Source organism: Alligator mississippiensis, chromosome 3, assembly GCF_030867095.1.
Source record: "Alligator mississippiensis isolate rAllMis1 chromosome 3, rAllMis1, whole genome shotgun sequence".
In the NCBI taxonomy this organism is placed as follows: domain Eukaryota; kingdom Metazoa; phylum Chordata; order Crocodylia; family Alligatoridae; genus Alligator; species Alligator mississippiensis.
The window spans coordinates 275,411,532-275,432,047 of NC_081826.1; the positions used below are offsets into that span (position 1 = coordinate 275,411,532).

Here is a 20,516-nt window from a genome sequence, read left to right on the forward strand (position 1 = left end):
TGACCAGCTGGAAGGCAAAAACAGTGTCATGTTTAAAATTGCGGTTTTCACCTCCCTGCTGATCAGGAGTGAGCAGTGGGACCCCTCTGCCAGCCAGAAGGGTGTTGGCACAATGGGGAACCTACATAATTAAAGGAGTTGCTGCACAGCCCACTTCCTGAATTTGGTCGGTCCCTAGACGTGATGCCAACCATGTCACAACAATGTAAGCTACTGATTATAAAAACTGGTGTGTTTTAATCACAGTAGCTGAATAGGCTGTTGTACTTAGATAGACCTTTAGCCTTTATCTTAATGTTTTAAATAGGTTTAGTTTCAGTGTTTGCTAAACTGATTCCAAGTCTACTTAGCTAATTGGTCTCAACTCTGAAGGACCCAAGTCTGTGGGACAACACTGACTATTCATGTTCTTTCTATAGTCTGACCCTCTCTCACATACCTTCCCAAGAGCTATATATATCTGCTGCTGCCACTGCCCTCTACCTTTCCTGCTCTCTATTTATGCATCTTTCATCAGCAAACTTACTAAAGCAATCCCTCAGCTCAGTTGTAAACCTTGTAGTTACAGGTCTTCCTGTTTTAAAGAAGTGTTTCCAAACACGAATCCATTGGGATAGTTTAATTCAGCTCTGTCTGCAATGTAATGTATTATAGTTGGGCTGCATTTCCACTTTTAAATTACATTCTTTATGCATTCACAATTGTGGTTGGTTTACAGCTTCAAAAGTCTTCTGTTGGAAAATGTGGAAGTTCAGAAAAGTAGGGAACAGTAAAACAATAGAGAGGAGAAAAAAAGGGAAAATTGAGCGCCATTTGGCTGTGATTTTTTTAAAAACTTAAAGGAAAATCTTCATCCAGTAATTTTTTTTTTAATTCCATGAAAAATAACAGTGAAAATTACTTTTTTCCCTAAAAATACATTTTTAGTAGTTTTTGACCAGTTATACTTTTGGAGATGACATACATAGGAGTTATAAGTCGAATTCTCACAAAAGTGTCACTTTTTTACAAGAATTAATCATGGTATTATTGTCTTAACATAACATGAAGTCTCTAATGAGCTGATTTAAACACTCTAATTAAGTCAGTTCAACACTGACGCTCTGGTATGGCCTGATTCTGCAGTCCTTGGTTGGAAAAGTCTCCCACTGGAGTTAATGGCTCAGTTGCCTGAGTAAAGACTTCAGAATAGAGTTCTTAACTTGGAACCCACAACTGGTAAAATTAATCATGTAAAACACCATGCCAGTACACCAAAAAAAAGCACTTGCCCATGAAAGCATTATAGAATATTATTTCCTTTATCACTACATATAGGACACAGACAGAAATGATATTTGTTGTGTGATTGGCCCCTTGACAGCACTCTAAAGCCCTGGCCGAACAGAAGAGCATGGCTGCAGAACCCTCCGATCATGCGATAAAATAACCCTCATTGTATGAGGGTTCAAATGAAGACACTCCTAACTGGAGCAACTTCATTAATTTCCGTCTGCTCCAGCTGCAACAGCAGCCTGGCCTGAGCTGCTGTCTTTGGATGAGAGGGGGAGAAGGCAGGGGAGGGAGGTCTCTTCTGGGAGAGAGGTCTCAGCCCACTGGAGTGGGGCTCAGAAAACCCCAGAACAACCTCCCTTCCTTGCCTTCTCCCTGCTCCCATCCAGAGACAGCAACAGAACTGAGAGAGTCAGGGCAAAGCCAGGGGAAGAAGAGATGCAGGGGAAGAGCCAGGGGAAGACGTGCCCTCTCTCCCTGGATTGGCTCCAAATTGGAGCCGATCCTCCACTTTCCTTATCCAACAGCTAGCATCTGTTGGATTGAGAGGATCGGTCTAACTCTGATCTGCTCAGGGGTGCGTGAAACCAGCCACAGGGGAAACCCTGCTACACATGTAAATTAAAGCTTGATAGCAACCAGCTATAAAGTCAGTACATATTTCCAAGGTCTAACTTTATAGCTGGTGGGAGCTTTTTATGGTATGATAGGTACTTTGCACATGTAGCTGTTCTCAAGATAATTGCAGAGTTAACCAGTTAATTATGCGATACCTGTAATACATAGCGGGGGCCTTAGGTATAGAACAGACTCATACCTTTGATGCTTATAAGACCTGAGCTTTTCACAGTTTTTAGTGAGACAGAGGAGAAGCAGGGACAGGTATCTGCAGAAGCAGTTTCTGGCAGTGTAAACGTAATTAGTACAAACAAATGAAACGAGAGATGTGGTTCCAGAATTTGTTTGTTCGTGCTTGTTGATGTCCAGTGTCAGGGCTGCTACTTCATACACTGCACAAGGCTGCAGGAAAACATTGGTACAAGAGATAAGACCTTGCAAAGTGTATCAACCAGTGGAAAGAGCCTCTTTCTGTTCCTTGCCATTGCAAGTACCCACTTCTGTTGATATGATTTTCATCTGGGAAACTGGTTGCCCAAAAGCAACTTACTTAATTTGCTTATAAATAATATCATTAAGGTATTAGTCACCTAAGTGGCCTTGCACAATCTTTATCATTTGGGAACAGTTTTAGGTTCAAGATGAGTAGGTCTAAAATTCAAACCAGTTTGACCGTAATCCAAAGGAAGAGTGTTGTTAATATTCTGTACTTGAATGTTTTTTTTTAAACTGATTCATGCTATTTGCAGACATTTTTTAATTTGCAAATAACTTTTCTATTAAATGCACAGTAGCTAAATGCTATTCAGTATGTTTACTGGCACAAGTTATGCAAACATTGTCAGACACTAAAGAGAAAGGCAGACACATCAGGTATCTGTCAGAAATGGGAAGTTCCATTCAAGGTGGGATTTCACCTTGTTTTGGAGCTTGAGCCCCTCCTGAATCCATTACTGATCCAGTAATAAGTTGTTAGGTAGCATGATGCCATCTCTCTTGTATCTCAGGGCCAGGGACACTTTTTTCTGTGTCCAATTTTTATTTTTGAGTATTTTTATAATTTAAGATAATATGAAGAAATAACATTCTTGCACTTCCTTCTATTTTGGACATATAAATAGAAAATCTCTCTCTCTCTCTCTCTCTCTCTCTCTCCCCCTTTTATGTTGGCTTCAAAGTTGCTTCTCCATAAGTTTTAAAACATGCGTTTAACCTCGTAGTATTCAACTCAAAATGAGTTTGCATGGCCCTAGCTACCAGTGGTTAACAGGTGAAACCACAGCATGTCATTGCAATATGCTGCAATGGTTTGTAACATGCTGGGCATGTTTACATGAGGCACTTTAATCGTGATTAGAGCTAATTACCATGCAGTAAGTGTCACCATCTACACATGCAGACACTCACTGCAGAGTAACTGGCTCTAATTGCAAGTAAATTTGCTACCTGGATATACAAGTAGCAAATTTACTCACGATTCCTTACTGCACCACATGGCACATGTAGATGGATGGGTAACTGGGTGCAAACTTGCTCCTAAGCAGCAGGGGGTGGGTGATTGCTCCCTGTCCCTGGGAGCTGCCTGCTGCTGGGGCACTGGCGCCTGGGCAGGGACCATGCCCCAGCAGCAGCCACTCCCCGATCAGAGAGCTGGGCAGGGAACAGGCTCCCCAGCCCCCACGCCCCAGCCCCCACAGCAGATCTGCTTCTGCATCTGTGCACATGTCGATGCCTGCCTGGGGTGAGTTTACTGTAGAATAATTTGCTCTATAGGAAACCCTCCCCAGGGCAAATGCATATGTGGATGTGCCCACCATGTCTCTCTTCATCCTCACCACTAAACCAGTTTAAAAACATTTGAACTGGAAATAGGCTTAAAATAATTTTTAAATTAATTCTGCAAATTGATCTCTGAGAGCAGGAGAGAAGGATCAGAGAGAGAGTGTCAGTGGGTACATCTACATGAGATGCTACTGTGCAGTTATTACACAAGTACTAAATAAATGAGCAGTAATCAAGTACTAAAATAAATGCACAGTAACCAGAGTTACTGCACAGTAGCTCCAGTGAATACCTTTTTGGTGGGCATTACTGTGCAGTAGCCTAATAATACTGCACAGTAGCAATACTAGCAGTATTAGCATTGTTGGTGTTGTGACATGCTACTGCACAGTATTATTCAGCTACTGCACAGTTAGCGTCTCATGTGGATGAGCCTTGTGACAGCCAATTTAGTACTATAAAATGCCCTAAAAAACAAAAACAACCTCCCCCGCCAAAAACAAAATGAAACAAAACCAAAAATGCAAACTCGTAAAACTTAGAGTTCATGTGAACTTCCTGTGAATGCAGTCATTGCAATCGAGGGAATTGATGATTTAGCCAGCCATGCCATCCAGGTCAGCCTCTGTTCAAATGCTTTACTACCTATGGATCTTCATACCCAAACATGCTAGAGCTCTGTAACAAGCCTCCTTTAGATTCCTTTATGCCACTGCCCACCCCAAATGTGCCCAATACTTCAAATTGACCTGCAGGCACGCTCTAGCTCTGCTAAAATAATTTTATGGTAGCAATAACCACCTGCAGACTTTTAAATAGGCAGTAACATATATTAATAATTAGTCAAGGTCAGAATTATGGTATTTCTGCTGCCTGGTCCAGGGTTCACTTAGTGGTGGAAGGACAGCCTGCCATTACTCTCAAAAAGAGAAAAAATAACAGAGGAGGAAAAGACTAATTTGCCACCCTGCGAAATTTGTAGGACAGTTGGAAAGTGAACCTCTTTCTTTCCACAACCTCATACAAGGCTCTAAAGGAGGGAGAGGGTTACTGGTTATGTCATAGGCAGAGGAAAGGAGCTGGAGGTTTTGGGAGTATTTCCTGAAGTGGTAAGAGTATCCTAGTTATTACATATTTGAAGCAATTAATCCTTTCACTGCAGAAGTGATAAAAACCCAGCTAATGTTGCTTCATGAGCTGTCTTCTCTTTAGCTCCTAGCCTCTTATTACCCATTCACATCTAATATGAAAAATTATTTTTTTTCTTTGCTGTCACCAGTCCATTCTCAATTTTTTTATTCTTCAACTTAGCAATCATTACACATTTCTCCAAAGCGTCTCAGAATGCAGTTGGTGTGAAAAAATAGCTAAAGCAAATAAGGGCCCCTTTCTGCAGATACTTACATGCTGGACACGTCTACACGAGACACTAACTGTGCAGAGCCTCATAACACTGTACAGTAGCGTGTAACTCAAAAACCATGCTAATATGCTACTGTGCAGTAGTATTAGGCTACTGCATGGTAAGCATCACTAAAAACCTGTTCACTGGCATTACTGCACAGTAGTGCAGGTACTGCCCATTGATTTAGTACTTCGTTAACCAGGTACTAAACTTAGGGTGCAGACAGAAGTGGAGCTCCCAGCTGTAACTCAGAACAATTTTTGCAAAGCATTCTGAGTTATGACATTACTCCAGTGTGTCTGAGCTCTGGAGTTGTATTATATCTCTAATCTCCCACTTGAAAACTAAGATGAATTCATCCTGGTGGTTTTAGTTTGAAAGGATAAAAATTCTTCATTCACTCAAAGAACAAGCTATATAATTTCACAGGTTAAAACTGGTGACTTTGTGTGATTTAACTGCCTGAGTATAGGGGTTTCTTTCTCTAGTACATGAAAAATATTTGGTTGTTTTTAAGAATAGATTTGCTTTTTTGTGTGATGCTGAAAATATGGCAAAGCCAGATAAATAGGTTAATTTTTTAAATGTCTTTTAATTTGGCTTATTCAATAAAAATATAATTGGTTTTACAAAGATCAGAATCACTTTCCCAAGTGATTATAGAAAGTGGGAGTGATTCAGATGAGTGAGAACTGAGCTGTGTACAAATAGTCTTACTCCCTGCAAAGCCAGTGATGATTGTGTTTTTATGGGATGAAATTATTTTCTTATTCTCAGATTATTTGCTATAATAAAGGGCAGCAGTGGTGCTGTTTTGTCTTTTCAGTGGGAAAGATGTCATGTTGTAAGGGAAGGGCTGACTTCTTGGTGCGTGTGAAAATGGAAAATTTTACATTGGGGTGAAGTAAAATAACTCACGATTCTTTGATTCAGTAGGACTCCAAGAATTGATCTGATTTAGGAAGGGGTTCATGCATTCCCTTAGGATCATGAACCTCCAGGAAACAGAAATCCAGTAATATTTCTGAAATACTTGGGCTAGATGATGGAGCCTCTGAACAGGAACAAACAGCATTTCTCAATGACAGAATATATAGCTTTCTGAGTGCACAGTGGAATTATGGGACTATGCTACCCCTAGCACTAACCTATGGACAGGGTTTATGATATCACTTCCCCATCCATTAAAAGAACATCTTCCTCTTGAATGTGCACACTGGCAGGCAGATTTCCAACCAAGCTACATGTTTGGTTGGCAATGTGGTGCTGAAGCATCTGAGGAGGAGCAACATAGACCTTTTAGTGCCCCAAGCCACGTTCACACAAGCACATTTTATACTTATAGAATACACAATGACTCAATATAGCTGCATGCATGATGCACTCTAAGGGAGGCATTAAAACATCTAGTCTCGTCTTCCATATGTTATAAGCTATAGAATTTCACCAACTAGCCCCAGTATTGAGCCCTCCATATAACATGTGATGCTCTTCCTGGCTCACTGCTGTGGGCTAGTACAAAGAACACGGTGTGCTCCAGCATTGCCTGTAACTTCCCTACAGCATACTGGATGGGAAATTGGAGACATCATTACTGCCCACAGTTGAGACATTAAAACACCATAATAACCTATCCTAAAGGAAGGCCTTTAATGGTCTCTGTTATAATAGCAAACTATTCTGGAAAAGTCCTAATGAAGAAAATTGGGGTGGAAAAAGGGAGGACCTTTAAATCTACATGTGTGTGAGTGGGGAGGAAACACAACCCTCAAACAACATGTCAGAATGATGCATCCTTCCCTAAATCTGCTTGCATCTTGCCATGACTCATGAGTCTTGAGGATGCCAGTGAGGAGCTGAGTGCTGCATGGAGTAATCTATCAGCTGCATGTCAGACAGCTCAGAGGAAGTATTTCATTATTGAGTCACCACTAAGCAGCAGGCACAAGATCTTCATCAGGTGAGGGGGTCAGAGCCATTTGTAGAGGGAGGGTGGAGTGGGAAGTGGAAAGATAGAACAAAGCCCACAGCCTTTTCCATGAATTATGTGCTATTGTTCAGGAGCCAAAAGGAGTAGATTCACAGTACTTCCATAAATCCCTGGGGAACTGAAAAAAATTCTGGACTCAAACTACATTCTCCCTTAGGGACTTGTTTTCCTCCATTGAGTCCAATTATTTCTTAAAGGTGGGAGGAGGGGGTTCGTTCTCCAGGGATCCTATAAATATGTCTATAACTAGATTTCAGTGTGATGTATATTCCCAGTTGTCCTATTAATAGCATTCTGTTTAGATACTGAAACCATTTTCCTTAATACAAATACCAGTAGCTCTTTGCCTGTAATGAGTATTACTGAACAGCTTACTGCTGAATATCTAAACAATATTTGATTATGTGCAAGGCCATGAGGTTTTAATGTCTCAGTGGTTGGGATTGACCCCATTGATTTTTTTTTTTTTGACTATGTATGCTGCAGACATTATGATTTGTATCTAAAGCTGAAAGGCCAGCAGTAGAATGTGGAGTGGAGTTATGTGGAGAAGTGGAAAAATCTAACAGGTAAGTATTGGCATTTGTAGTTTTCAGGTTTCCTTATGACTAGTTATTTTTAAATGAGAATTATGAAAAACGTTACTATCGCTGAGTACATAATATTAGAGCTCTGTGAGCTTGAGAATGGGAGCCAGTTTTAGTAGGGTAGATCACAGAAGAACTGAGTGACGTGGTGGAAAAAAATCTACTAAATTGGGGAAGTGGTGTGAGAGCCTTATGCATCACATAGGAAACAGAAAGAGACTGAGATGGAAACGGAGAGTCCACATGAAATGGGTTTGTTCTGAGTGACGGTCCAGAAGAGAGCACCTTTCCTTAGCTCCTTAAAAACCCCAGTGAGAAGAAAAGATCTTTAGTTCCTGAGCTGCTATCCATCCACCTTAGATAGCCATGAGGCAGTCTGAAGCATGTGCATTGGAACTGGGTCTTGTAACCTGACCTGGTTGTTATGGAAGTGGATCAGTAGTAAGAAGAGCCAGGCTTAGCTAGTGGTTTTCCTGCTACTAAGTTCATAGATTCATAGATGTTAGGGTCGGAAGGCACCTCAATAGATCATTGAGTCCGACCCCCTGCATAGGCAGGAAAGAGTGCTGGGTCTAGATGACCCCAGCTAGATGCATATCCAACCTCCTCTTGAAGACCCCCAGGGTAGGGGAGAGTACCACCTCCCTTGGGAGCCCGTTCAAGACCTTGGCCACTCGAACTGTGAAGAAGTTCTTCCTAATGTCCAATCTAAATCTGCTCTCTGCTAGCTTGTGGCCATTGTTTCTTGTAACCCCCGGGGGCGCCTTGGTGAATAAAGACTCACCAATTCCCTTCTGTGCCCCCGTGATGAACTTATAGGCAGCCAGAAGGTCGCCTCTCAACCTTCTCTTGCGGAGGCTGAAAAGGTCCAGGTTCTCTAGTCTCTCCTCGTAGGGCTTGGTCTGCAGGCCCTTAACGATACGAGTGGCCCTTCTCTGGACCCTCTCCAGGTTATCTGCATCCCTCTTGAAGTGCGGCGCCCAGAATTGCACGCAGTACTCCAACTGCGGTCTGACCAGCGCCCGATAGAGGGGAAGTATCACCTCCTTGGATCTATTTGTCATGCATCTGCTGATGCACGATAAAGTGCCATTGGCTTTTCTGATGGCTTCGTCACACTGCCGACTCATGTTCATCTTGGAGTCCACTAGGACTCCAAGATCCCTTTCCACTTCCATGCCACCCAGCAGGTCATTCCCTAGGCTGTAGGTGTGCTGGACATTTTTCCTCCCTAGGTGCAGCACTTTGCATTTCTCCTTGTTGAACTGCATCCTGTTGTTTTCTGCCCACTTGTCTAACCTGTCCAGGTCTGCTTGCAGCTGTTCCCTGCCCTCCGGCGTGTCCACTTCTCCCCATAGCTTTGTGGCATCTGCAAACTTGGACAGAGTACATTTCACTCCCTCGTCCAAGTCGCTGATGAAGACATTAAAGAGTATCGGTCCAAGGACCGAGCCCTGCGGGACCCCACTGCCCACACCCTTCCAGGTCGAAACCGACCCATCCACCATGACTCTCTGGGTGCGACCCTCCAGCCAATTCACCACCCACCGGACTGTGTAGTCATCCAAGTCACAGCCTCTTAACTTGTTCACCAGTATGGGGTGGGATACCGTATCAAAGGCCTTCCTGAAGTCTAAGTATACAACATCCACCCCTCCTCCTGTGTCCAGGCGTTTCGTAACCTGGTCATAAAAAGAGACTAGATTGGTCAGGCATGATCTACCTGCTATGAACCCGTGCTGGTTTCCCCTCAGCATAATTTGTCCTGCCGGGCTCTCGCAAATGTGAGCCTTGATAATTTTTTCAAAGATTTTGCCAAGGATGGAGGTGAGACTGACTGGCCTATAGTTGCCCGGGTCCTCCTTCCTCCCCTTCTTGAAAATGGGGACCACATTGGCCCTTTTCCAGTCCTCCGGGACTTGGCCCGTGTGCCACAAGCGTTCAAATATTCCCACTAGTGGCTCTGCAATGATGTCGGCCAGTGCCTTCAGCACCCTCGGATGGAGCTCATCCGGGCCTGCCAACTTAAAGGCATCCAGTTCTTCCAAGTGACTCTGCACCATCTCGGGGTCTATGCATGGAAGTCTGGCGCCTTGTTGCTGCCTCTCTACAACCCCAGTGAGAGACTTGTCTTGCCCCTCGCTTAGGAACACTGAGGCAAAGAACTCGTTGAGGAGTTCAGCCGTGTCCCCCCTGTCTGTCACCAATTGCTTCTGCCCATTTAGCAGGGGTCCTATTCCTCCCTGGGGCTTCCTTTTATTCCCTATATATCTAAGAAACAATTTCTTGTTGTCCTTTACTTGGGATGCCATCCTCAGCTCCATGGTAGCTTTGGCCCGTCTAACTGCCTCCCTACAAGTGCGAGCAGAGGAGGTATATTTGCCTTTGGTGATCTCTCCCTGTTTCCACATTTTATGTGCTCCCCTTTTGGCCCTTAGGCTGCCCTGGATTTCTCTGGTCAGCCAAGGAAGCCTCCTGGCCCCTTTCCCTCTTTTTCCTTGCATTGGGATCATCTCGCTTTGTGCCCAAAGGATCGTTTCTTTAAGGCACAACCACCCTTCTTGGGCTCCCATCACTTCAAAACTCCTACTCTGCAATGCGTCCTTGACTAATCACCTGAGTTCATTGAAATCAGCTTTTCTAAAGTCTAGCACTTTCACCCTACTAGTTACCTTACCCACTTGACGTCTTATGGTGAATTCTATTTTTAGGTGATCACTGTCCCCCAGATGGCTACCGATCTGTAGGTCCCCTACCATGTCATCCCCTGTTGCCATTACCAGATCCAGTATGGCATTCCCCCTAGTGGGACCATGTACCTCCTGTGTCAGGTGGAGGTCCTGTACACAGGTTAGAAACCTGCGTGAACGGTGGGACTTTGCCGTCTGCGTCTCCCAGCAGATGTCCGGGTAGTTATGTCCAGGTAGTTTACCACCAAATCCGGTAAAAAAGGAGAGAGTAAACTGGGTAGAAGAAGCGGTAGTTATGTCCGGGTAGTTTACCACCAAATCCCTTTCTCCTTGCCCCCCATGTAGCCTAACCCACAATCCTTCTACTTCCTCATCCTTTGATTCCATCTTGATGAGGGTTGACATATATTGCTCATTGACATGGAGCGCAACCCCTCCCCATTTTTTCCTCACCCTGTCCTTTCTGTACAATGTATAACCCTCAATATGTACCGCCCAGTTGTGGGACGAATCCCATCAGGTTTCCGTTAGCCCTACTAAGTCATAGGTGTTTTGTGCAAGCAGGAGCGCTAGTTCATCCTGCTTGTTCCCCATGCTCCTAGCATTAGTATATAGGCACTTGAGCCCTGCGACTGGTGCCTTTGCTGCCCCCCCCCCACTCCGAGTCCCAAGGGGCCCCTTATTTCTTACCTTCTCGTTGCTTACCTGTGCTGTAGTGCTGGCCCCCCATGGCTTGCAGGTTCCCACAAGTTTGTTCACCCCTGTGTGCCTTACCCCTGACTTAGTCTCTTTTTGGAGCAGACGCTGTCTCTTATGGGGTTTTCAGCCTTTTTTAACAAGTGTACCCCTTCTGTCTCAGTTTCAGCTCATGTACCACTTTATATTAAAATTATTTGCGGGGGCTGAGCACATGCACACATACCCCCCACCTCCCCAGCAGGTAAGTCTGTGGAGGAGGGAAAAGGCAGATCGAGGCCCCTGCAGTGAGGGAGGGAGTGGGGCACAGACAGGTGCAGGGGCTGGGGTGAATGGGGCCCTGGCTGGGCCAGGTCGTGGGGCAGTCGGAGCCCAGGCAGCATGTCCAGGTGGGCGGCTCCTGCCACTGTGCACACCCCAGTGGAGGCCTGGGGGACATATGCCCCCCTGATCTGTGTGCAGGGCAGAGATGGCAGCTGCTGTGCCCTGGGCTTTGTGCACCACTGCAGCTGCCCCGGGAGTGGTGAGACGCCACATGTGTCCTGCTGCTGGGCAGGCAGGGGGCATGGTGTAGCCCGGTGCTGGCAGGCATATAACATCGTACGACTCCCAGGGCAGCTGCAGTAGTGCACAAAGCCCAGTGCACAGCGGCAACCACCTCTGCCCCACTCACAGAAGGGGGGCCACATGCCCCCCTGGGCTTCCCCTGGGGTATGCGCAGTGGCAGAACCCTCCCCCATACCCTGTACAACCTTTTTAAGTACCCCTAGGGGTACATGTACCCCTGGTTGACAATCACTGTGTTATGGTAAGTACACAGTATCCATACAAAGGTCCCTAAAGTTGTTTGGGAGATATGAGCACTATAATACAAATAAGAGCACAGAAACTACCTCAGATCAGTGGTCTCTCATGTGTCAGGAAGTTGTTTTCTGGTTGTTATAATTTCTAATCAGGATGCATTTTAAAATTATCATATTTCTTAATGCTCAGTGTCAGTCAACAATTCAAATATCTGAAGTCTGTCTACACTATCTTTTGATACCTTTTAATAGCTCCTTCTTGTCCAGTTAGCAGAGCATGACCCACACTCTCTCTCTCTCTCTCTCTCTCCTTGCTTTATCTTTTTCTGGTGCCTCTCCCCAGCAAGTATCCTAGTTTTTCAGACTCTGGTATGAAGACACAGCAAATACACAGGTCCTTCTTTACAATCCTGGTTGTAAATGTTCGGTAATTTCTCAACTACAAATAAATTTCTTCCTTTCCATTGTGTTGTTGGTTGTTTGCTTTATCAATAGTTAAATTCTGTATATTGACAAGCTGGTAAACTTAATTATCTGTTGTAAGACTTCTGTACCATTGTTCTTAGCTTTGGAACTTTTGGAGTGTGTAGGTGAAACGGGGACCCTAAATTGAAGCAGTGGGTTTTAAAAAACACCGTTTCAAGTTAGGGCTGATTAAAGCCCCGTGTTATGCACATACCCTGCTGATTTACCTGCCTCTCCGGCGGGAAGGGGAGGGCAAGTTGCTGGCGGGCAGAGTGGTCCCTTGGCTGTTGTTTCCCTCCATAGCAGCGGCGGCCCCCCTCCTCAGGCAGCACTCGCCCGCAGGCACCTGGCTCGGGTGGTCCCAGGGGGCACCTCAGCTCGGGTGGCCTCAGGGGGCACCGCAGCTACAGAGGGGCCCCCGCGCAGCTCAGGCAGGCAGGCTCCAGGGGGGGAAAAAAATTAAAAGATCAGGCTCACCGCTTTTCTTGGGTGGAGCCTGCTTTACTGGGCTGCTGCCAGGCTGCCTGCAGGGCTTCCTGCAGAGCTGCATGGAGCCCAGTGCTTTGCTCCGTGGCTGTAGGGCAGCAAACTAAAACTTCTCAGAGGAGTTTTAGTTTGCTGTGTCCCAAGTCATTTAAGGTGCATTACACTGCCAAATTTGCTACAGCGGTTGGAAATAATGTGCAATACGCTGCCAAGGCGTGCAAGCACCAACACCATTAAAGTGGCACAAAAGCATTTAGCCCACTTTAAAGTGTCATGCGCACTCCCCCCTCGCTTCATCTACACACAGATTGACAGTATTGTATATTGACAAGATGTGTAACAGGTTTTATAACGGTCTCTGAAGCATCACTTACCAGACAAAGTAGACCATTGGTCTGTGAGTGTTGTGTACAGCTTTGATGATATTTGGCATTGTAATCTGTTACTGTTGGACATAGCCTTATTCTCTAACAGGATCCTTCTGAAATCCATTTTAGTTTAAAAATCCACATAGTAAATGTAGGCATGTTCATATCAATAACTTATATCTGGCCTTATACAAGAGTGGATTTACTCTGAATGTTATATTAATACATGTTAGGCCAAGCAGATCATTTAATGCAGTCCATTGATTTTCCCTGTAATACTTTGAAACTCAAGTCATAGCTCTAATTTTGTGTACTGTACCTATTTGATCTAACATTAAAATGTCATATGCAAGTTACCTGAGATATCATTATGAAATCATACAAATTTCCATGATTTCCCAGGACTCTGCAAGGAATATGGTGTCACAGCAACATTTCCTAGATTAAAGCATAATTACATTTGGAAACTGATCTAATACTTAAAATATTATGCAGCTGGGGGAAGCAATTAAGACAATAAGAGATAATTTGGGGATGTTTAGGGAGGTGGTTTGTGATGACTTTTTTGTTAGTAAATTGATATTCTTTGGATTAAACCAAGTTGAATTCAACCCCTAGCTGGAGCTGGGCCACAATGGCTTTCAGTCTAAAGCCAGGTTAAAGAACAGAACTTATCATCTGTCATTGCCATATGAAAAGTTCATCATGCTTTAGTTAAGAAGGCATGACATCTAGAAACAAGCAACTAGAGGGAGCTTCCTTAACATGATATACTTTACCACATGCTTAGAAAACCAGTTTTCAAAAGCACCTATGTAAGACAGACTTAAGTCTCACTAATTCTCATTTTGGTTATTTCACAAATCCTTTGCTTTTAGGTTAGAAATCTAAGTTACAAAGGCTAGGTACAGACACTCAAAAAGCCTGAGGTGGAATCCATCTAAGTTATGTGTTTTTTCTATAAGCACCATATTTTAGATTGGTAGCAAACATATTCATCCCTTGGAAGCATATTCATCCCTTGGAAGGTGGAGGGAGGGGGCAAATCTTAGACCAGGTTCCTCCATTTTTAAACCAATCTGTGTGTGCTGAACTTCTGTTCTGTTACAGATATGGACTGGTTTCTGATCACTTATACTAGTAAAAATGTAATGTCTATACCTAGCCTTAGAGTGTACTGTTGAAGCCTATTCTAGGAACAAAAGTCCCGTGGACTTGAAAGAGATTTGCATTCTATATACCCCTCCCAGTCAAGACAATGGATGCAGTAGGGCAGCAGGGAAGGTTTCCAAGGTAAAAACTCGCCCCAAATTACACAAAAATATACAAAAATGATAGGTAAGGCTGGGGAAAAAATACTAGATTAGCTCCATCTCCTTATAAGGAAAGATATAGTTCACTTAATGAAGAATTATTAGCTAGTGTTAAAACTCTTAACTTTTGCTGTTTGCAGTTTTTCAAACACAGGAAAAAAATAATTGTGAATATTGCTAACTGGGAAAGGCCTTGAACACCAATTTTTTTGTGTACAGATTTTCTTTTTATTATTGTATTTTTTCTGAGTTACCTATTTGTATTATAAAGCTATAATGTAATTAACCCCTGCTCATAAGCAGGTACAATAATTCATCGCTGTTCAGAATATACAATAGATTTTCCTTATTCTCAGTAGGGGAACACAATAACTTTTCAGCTATCAAATTCTCATTCTTTTGCTGTTTCTCAGGTGAATACAAAGATTTTGGAGTATAATGTTCGAAAGCAGTTAAGTAATTTTAGAAGCGTGTTTTGAGTTACTGAGGCACTGGCGCTTTTTAATGGGACAGATTTAGTAAGAACTACTTATGAGAGTAAGGGAATACACAAGTAGTTCATGAAACAGATATTCCTTTAATTCAGCTATAACAGCAGTGCCAGAAGAGTGACTATTGATGCCAAGTATACATCAATATACCGTGGTGTATTGGTGATAAGCAGTTGTATACGGTATGTGGATTGTTTTAGAGTGTTTCAGAGAATGAACTTAGTCATATATGTCAATAAAACACTGATTTTGCTTTATGTTTTTAGGGTCTCATGACTCCTTTAGCTTCTATATCGATGAAGCCTCTCCAGTTGGACCTGAACAACCAGAAACTGTCCAGAATTTTGTCTCTGTATTTGGAACTGTGGCAAAAAAGTTGATGAGAAAGTGGCTGGCAACACAAACGATGAACTTTACTAGCCAGCTGGGAGCAGGCATACGATATTTTGATCTCAGAATTTCCACTAAACCCAGAGACCCTGACAATGAGCTTTATTTTGCTCATGGTTTATTCAGTGCTAAAGTCAATGAGGGCCTTGAAGAAATCAATGCATTTCTCACTGACCACCCCAAAGAAGTAGTCTTCTTGGACTTCAATCATTTCTATGGGATGCAGAAATACCACCATGAAAACCTGGTCCAAATGCTCAAAGACACCTTTGGAATTAAAATGTGCCCAGCTATATTTGCCCATGAAGTAAGTCTCCAGTACCTGTGGGAAAAGGAATACCAAGTGTTGGTGTTTTATCACAGTCCAGTGGCTCTTGAGGTACCATTTCTTTGGCCAGGTCAGATGATGCCAGCTCCTTGGGCAAACACAACAGATCCAGAAAAACTGATTCAGTTTCTCCAGGCGTCAATCACTGAGAGAAGAAAGAAGGGCTCTTTTTTCATATCTCAAGTGGTTTTGACCCCGAAAGCTAGTACTGTGGTAAAAGGGGTTGCCAGTGGTCTCAGAGAAACGATCACAGAAAGGTAAGTGTCTGGATGGCAATGTGCATTCAAAATGATTGTGCTCTGTCTGTGTGCCATTAACACTGCTTTTATAATCCTTATTAGGGAAGATTTAGCAGGTGCATTTTTTGTTCTCTTCTGTGATGAATTAAGGTCAGAGCTCAAGGGCAGGCTTAAAGTGTTTAATGGAAAAGCAGTGGAAAGGTGAGAAGGGTTTTTTCTATCTTGAGGGAAAGTCAGTATTAAAGCTTAAATGATGTCTTGGCTTTTTCTAAATATTGTTCATTTATTTTACCCTGTAACACTCTAAATTTTATTCAGAAAAATATAGCTTTTAGAAATGAGCAAATTCAGCCAGAGGACAGGTTTCTTTGCAAACATTGGTTTCAGCTACTGGAGAAATGGTTATTGCACTTAGTCAGATGATGCCAAATCTCCTTCCTTTCACACACTCTATGATAGGACATAAGAATCCTCTGTTTATTTTCATGTACTATATCAAATGTGCCTCCTCCCCCATCCCCCTCCCTCCCAAATCCCACACTCATCATAGAAGGAGGCAAGACTTCTTCTGGAGAGTCGTCATAGTTGTGCAGAATGATCGTAATGTCGTTGGGCTACTAACTCTTGTATTACAAGCATCAGTATCCATACAAAAAGTATATTATTTGAACCTGTCTGACTCTGACATATTACAGTCAGTGTTCACAAATGACTTAAAGGCATATCTCTTGTGTGATATATCCCCACCAAATTTCAGATTTCCCATTGTGTTACTACTAAGGTGCAGGATCTCTTCTAATAAATGTCACAGATTTTTTAAAACGTTACAGTAGGGTGTAGTGGCCTGTTAAAGTTCTGTAGTCTCTGAAAACATGTAAATCTGCCTGGATACAGTGAATGGCATAGCAATGTGACATTACTTCTCCCTACATCCTCCTTCCTTTAGCCCAGATCCTACCTCATTCTTGAAAAGAGCTCAATTGTTTTTATGACAGCTTTCTAAGACCACAGCTGACTGGGGGAAGGGGTAACACAAACTTCAGACAAGAGGATAAAGTAGCCAAAAGTTTAGGTCAGTTGAAACTGACTGCAGAAATGCTTGGACAGCTTAATGCCCTGAGGAAGGGCACTGAATGTCCAAAAGCTTGTTCAACAGCTCTCAAAACTATCCAATTTGTCCAACAGAAGGTACTGCTAAAAATTCTTGCCTCTTGGGCGAACTTAATGGCATTGTCATTGCTCTATGGATTAGTGTGTTCACAGGCTCCCTGCACAGCGATCATCTCTTGCTGCATGTCTGGATAGTACCCTCCTTTCTTTGCTGAAGCTTGTTATTTGGTTATTAGAGTTGAGCAATCATCTAATTTATTTTAGGTGTTAGCTTTTACTGAAAAAATTTTAAGCTCTTTTTAATTTTAAAATAACACACTGACAAGCTGCCAGTGGCTCCCAAGCTTTCTTCCTTGCAATTGCAAGAATTTTTGAAAATTGTGATATCCGTATTTTGAAAAGCACAACAAGAATCCCCCTTTTCCTCTACATACAAGAGTTTTAGAGCAACTGAGGAGGGGGAAAAGGCATAAGTGGATTCATGATGTAATGTTTGGCTGAGATTTGAATAATCTGAACCTCTGGGCTCCGAGCAGCAAATTTGTACTTGAAACCTGAGTCCATTACTAATGAACTTATATGAAATATGAGTAGACTCTTGGGCAGGACTATCTGATGACCATCTCTAAGTTATGATGGAGATTTTCACAGAATCCACAAGAGAAATGAAATCTGGTCTAAAAGATTTATTCTCCCCCCTTGTTCAATTACTCTTATAACAGCTGCAAAAGAAATGGAATTTCAAGATGTTCCCAGGCCTGTGACATATTACCTGCCAGGAATAGTATGTGGTGATGAAATTTCATTAGTTAATGCTAAAATAGAGTGCAGTTAGATATATCCTTTGGGAGTACATTTGAGATATACAGAGTAAATTGCACTGAATTTACTGTGATAACTGCTTTGAAAGTGAATATAAAATACATTCCAAAGCTGCTGCTCATATGACTGTGATCCTGTTCAAAAATAGATAGATGAGCAATACAAGGAAACAAAAAACATTACTATGTATAGAATCCTTCCCATCACCAGTGCATGCAGATTTTTACTCATTTATAAGCACGTAATCCTTAATGTTAGTGCATTGGCCCATATAGGCAATGTTCATTATCCTGAACTAATTAGACATATCATTATTAACTGATTAATCCTTATTCTTCTTTATTCCACCTTTTGTGAATGGCTGTCTAGTTCATTTTATGGTAGGGTGGTATCCTGATTGATTTTACATTCACTTGTGTTTTTATATATATATATATATATATATATATATATATATATATATATATATAGATATATAAAATAAAAATTAACAAGTACTATATATAATGTGAACATGTTTACACACACGCACTGGGTACTTGGATAAGTTGTAGCATGCCTGATTAGTAGTTTAACCTTGAAAGCTTTTATTTCTGGGGCACTTTGGTTTTGCTAGCAGGATCAAACAAGAACTGGGAGGAATTTTTCCAATGAATACTAAATTTATTCAGTAGGCGTGTGCAGTTTCTGGCACTGCAAATCACATGCCCAGCATATTAAAACATACCCTGTGCTGCAAATTTGCAGCTCAGCAAAATCTGGGCGGGGAAAAAAAAGCTGTGAAAAAAGTAGTGGCGTAAGTCACAGAAGCATGCGTTGGCAGACACGGAGGCTTGGTTCTCCAGAGAGATGCTTCGGCTGCTGACCAGAGTGTCTTTCCACCTTTAGTTCCACTCTGGCTCCTCCAGCATGCCAGGAACCAGGAGAAGCAGGAAAAGGGCAGTTTGCCAAAAGTGGGACAGTTTGCCCTGCACCACAATGCACATGCAGGGATTTGTGCAGCAGCAAAAAATGGTGGCACAAATTTGTGCCACTACTATTTTTGCCTCTGCAAGCACACACCCCTGCATGTGGGAACATATCTTAAAAGTGTAGTATGTTGTCCTAGTGCATTTCCTGATTGCTCCTGTCTATCAGTGACATCTTTATGATCTGTCAAGTCATTCACCTCTTACCTGCCTGGAGTCCCAAAAGCAGTAACAGTGCTCAATCATTCATGATTGTACACAGTCTGTTTCTGCTATCTTTTTGGCCAGATTCCTCCTCTGGATTTGCCTCTTTCTCATCTCCACCCCCCAAAATATTATGCAACCTTATTATTATTTAAGAAGGGTAAAACTTTATAAGGTCCATTTTTTATTTCTATTTTGATCCCTTAGGGATTCATTGCAAAACGTACCTTGAAGCTTAGCCAACAGGCAACATGTGGGCACGCTGCAAAGTGCTGTATTGGACATGGGCATTGCCATAGCAGTCTGGATGCTGCCTTAGTACATCTTCCACACTCCTGAGACCTTGCAAGAAAAAGAAAAGAGACTACTAGTTAAACTGCTACTCCCCTTCCCACTCTGCTTCCAATAGACCTTACCTCCGATGCAATGCCAGCCACAACTATTGCCCTGGTGTGGCTTTGCCTGTTCAAACTGCAGTACAGCAGTCCTTAGTATAGAAGAAGCTATAAAGTGCATCTAAGCAGTCCTTTTTGGGATGATAAATGATTTTGTTCTTTTCCTTCCCTCTGGCATTATAGCAGGTGTACAACATAGGAGGACCATGGCAACCTAGATAAAAGGAAAGTCATCTCAGACCCTCCTAAGATATACAGTTCAGTAGCAGATATACCAGGTCTGTTTTTTACTGATAACATTTGCTTAGGGGCCTTTCTGTTGCTACAACACACAACTCCCTCTGGGATAATAAACTCAAAGAAAGAGAAACTATAACATCACCAGTCCTTTTGCCCCTCTGTGCTGCACAGAAATGGAAGAAAGCCATTTTTTATAATCTCCTTCCTGTTTAAAATTCAATGGTTTAGAATTTTTTACAGCAACATTTGCCATCAATGGTTAAATGAGAAGGATTGTTCACATGATTGCACGTTATTTTTTCTTGGATGTGATGAGAAAATTTGAACACTAACAATATGCTTTCATGCTTAACATTCTGGCATGCAAAATTTACATGCCAAGAAATAGTCTTTGATTAACAAACAGTACATACCAAATGAATTACGTTTCCTCTGCTTATTGAATTAACTTGACAGTGAGGCAACTTCCTTTAGAATAGCTGAAAAAAGGTTGTGAAACAGCTTTGCACTTTTCATCAGACTTTTGGGTTTTATTTTTTACTTTCAGTGAAATTGCCAATTTTATCTCTGGTAAATGACATTGGAGAAAAGCATGCTGTTCTTATCCTTGCTATCTCTGAGGTTGAATAATGTAGGGTAGAATATGGCATGTCCTCTAAAGGACCTAAAAATGTTGAGGTAGTTCTACTGCACTGGGAGAAAAGAAAAATAAGGCACAACTCCAACCAGTTGTTTCTGTGAGGCAACATTTTACTTACAAATTAATCTCTAAAGGTAATGCACCCTGTAGCACACATGATTAAATTCTTGCCTACCACACTAAAACTGTACTCTTCCCCCTTAGCAACCAAAGC

General features: G+C 42.5%; 1 protein-coding gene across 1 annotated transcript in view; it reads left to right on the top strand.

The window, feature by feature from the left end:
• Nucleotides 1-20,516, top strand: part of PLCXD3 (phosphatidylinositol specific phospholipase C X domain containing 3) — a 151,603-nt gene that overhangs the window by 83,875 nt on the left and 47,212 nt on the right. Inside the window, exon 2 of the mRNA XM_006275176.4 lies at nucleotides 15,233-15,941. Coding sequence (XP_006275238.1) covers nucleotides 15,233-15,941 — 709 coding nt within the window. The remainder of the gene's footprint in view (nucleotides 1-15,232; nucleotides 15,942-20,516) is intronic.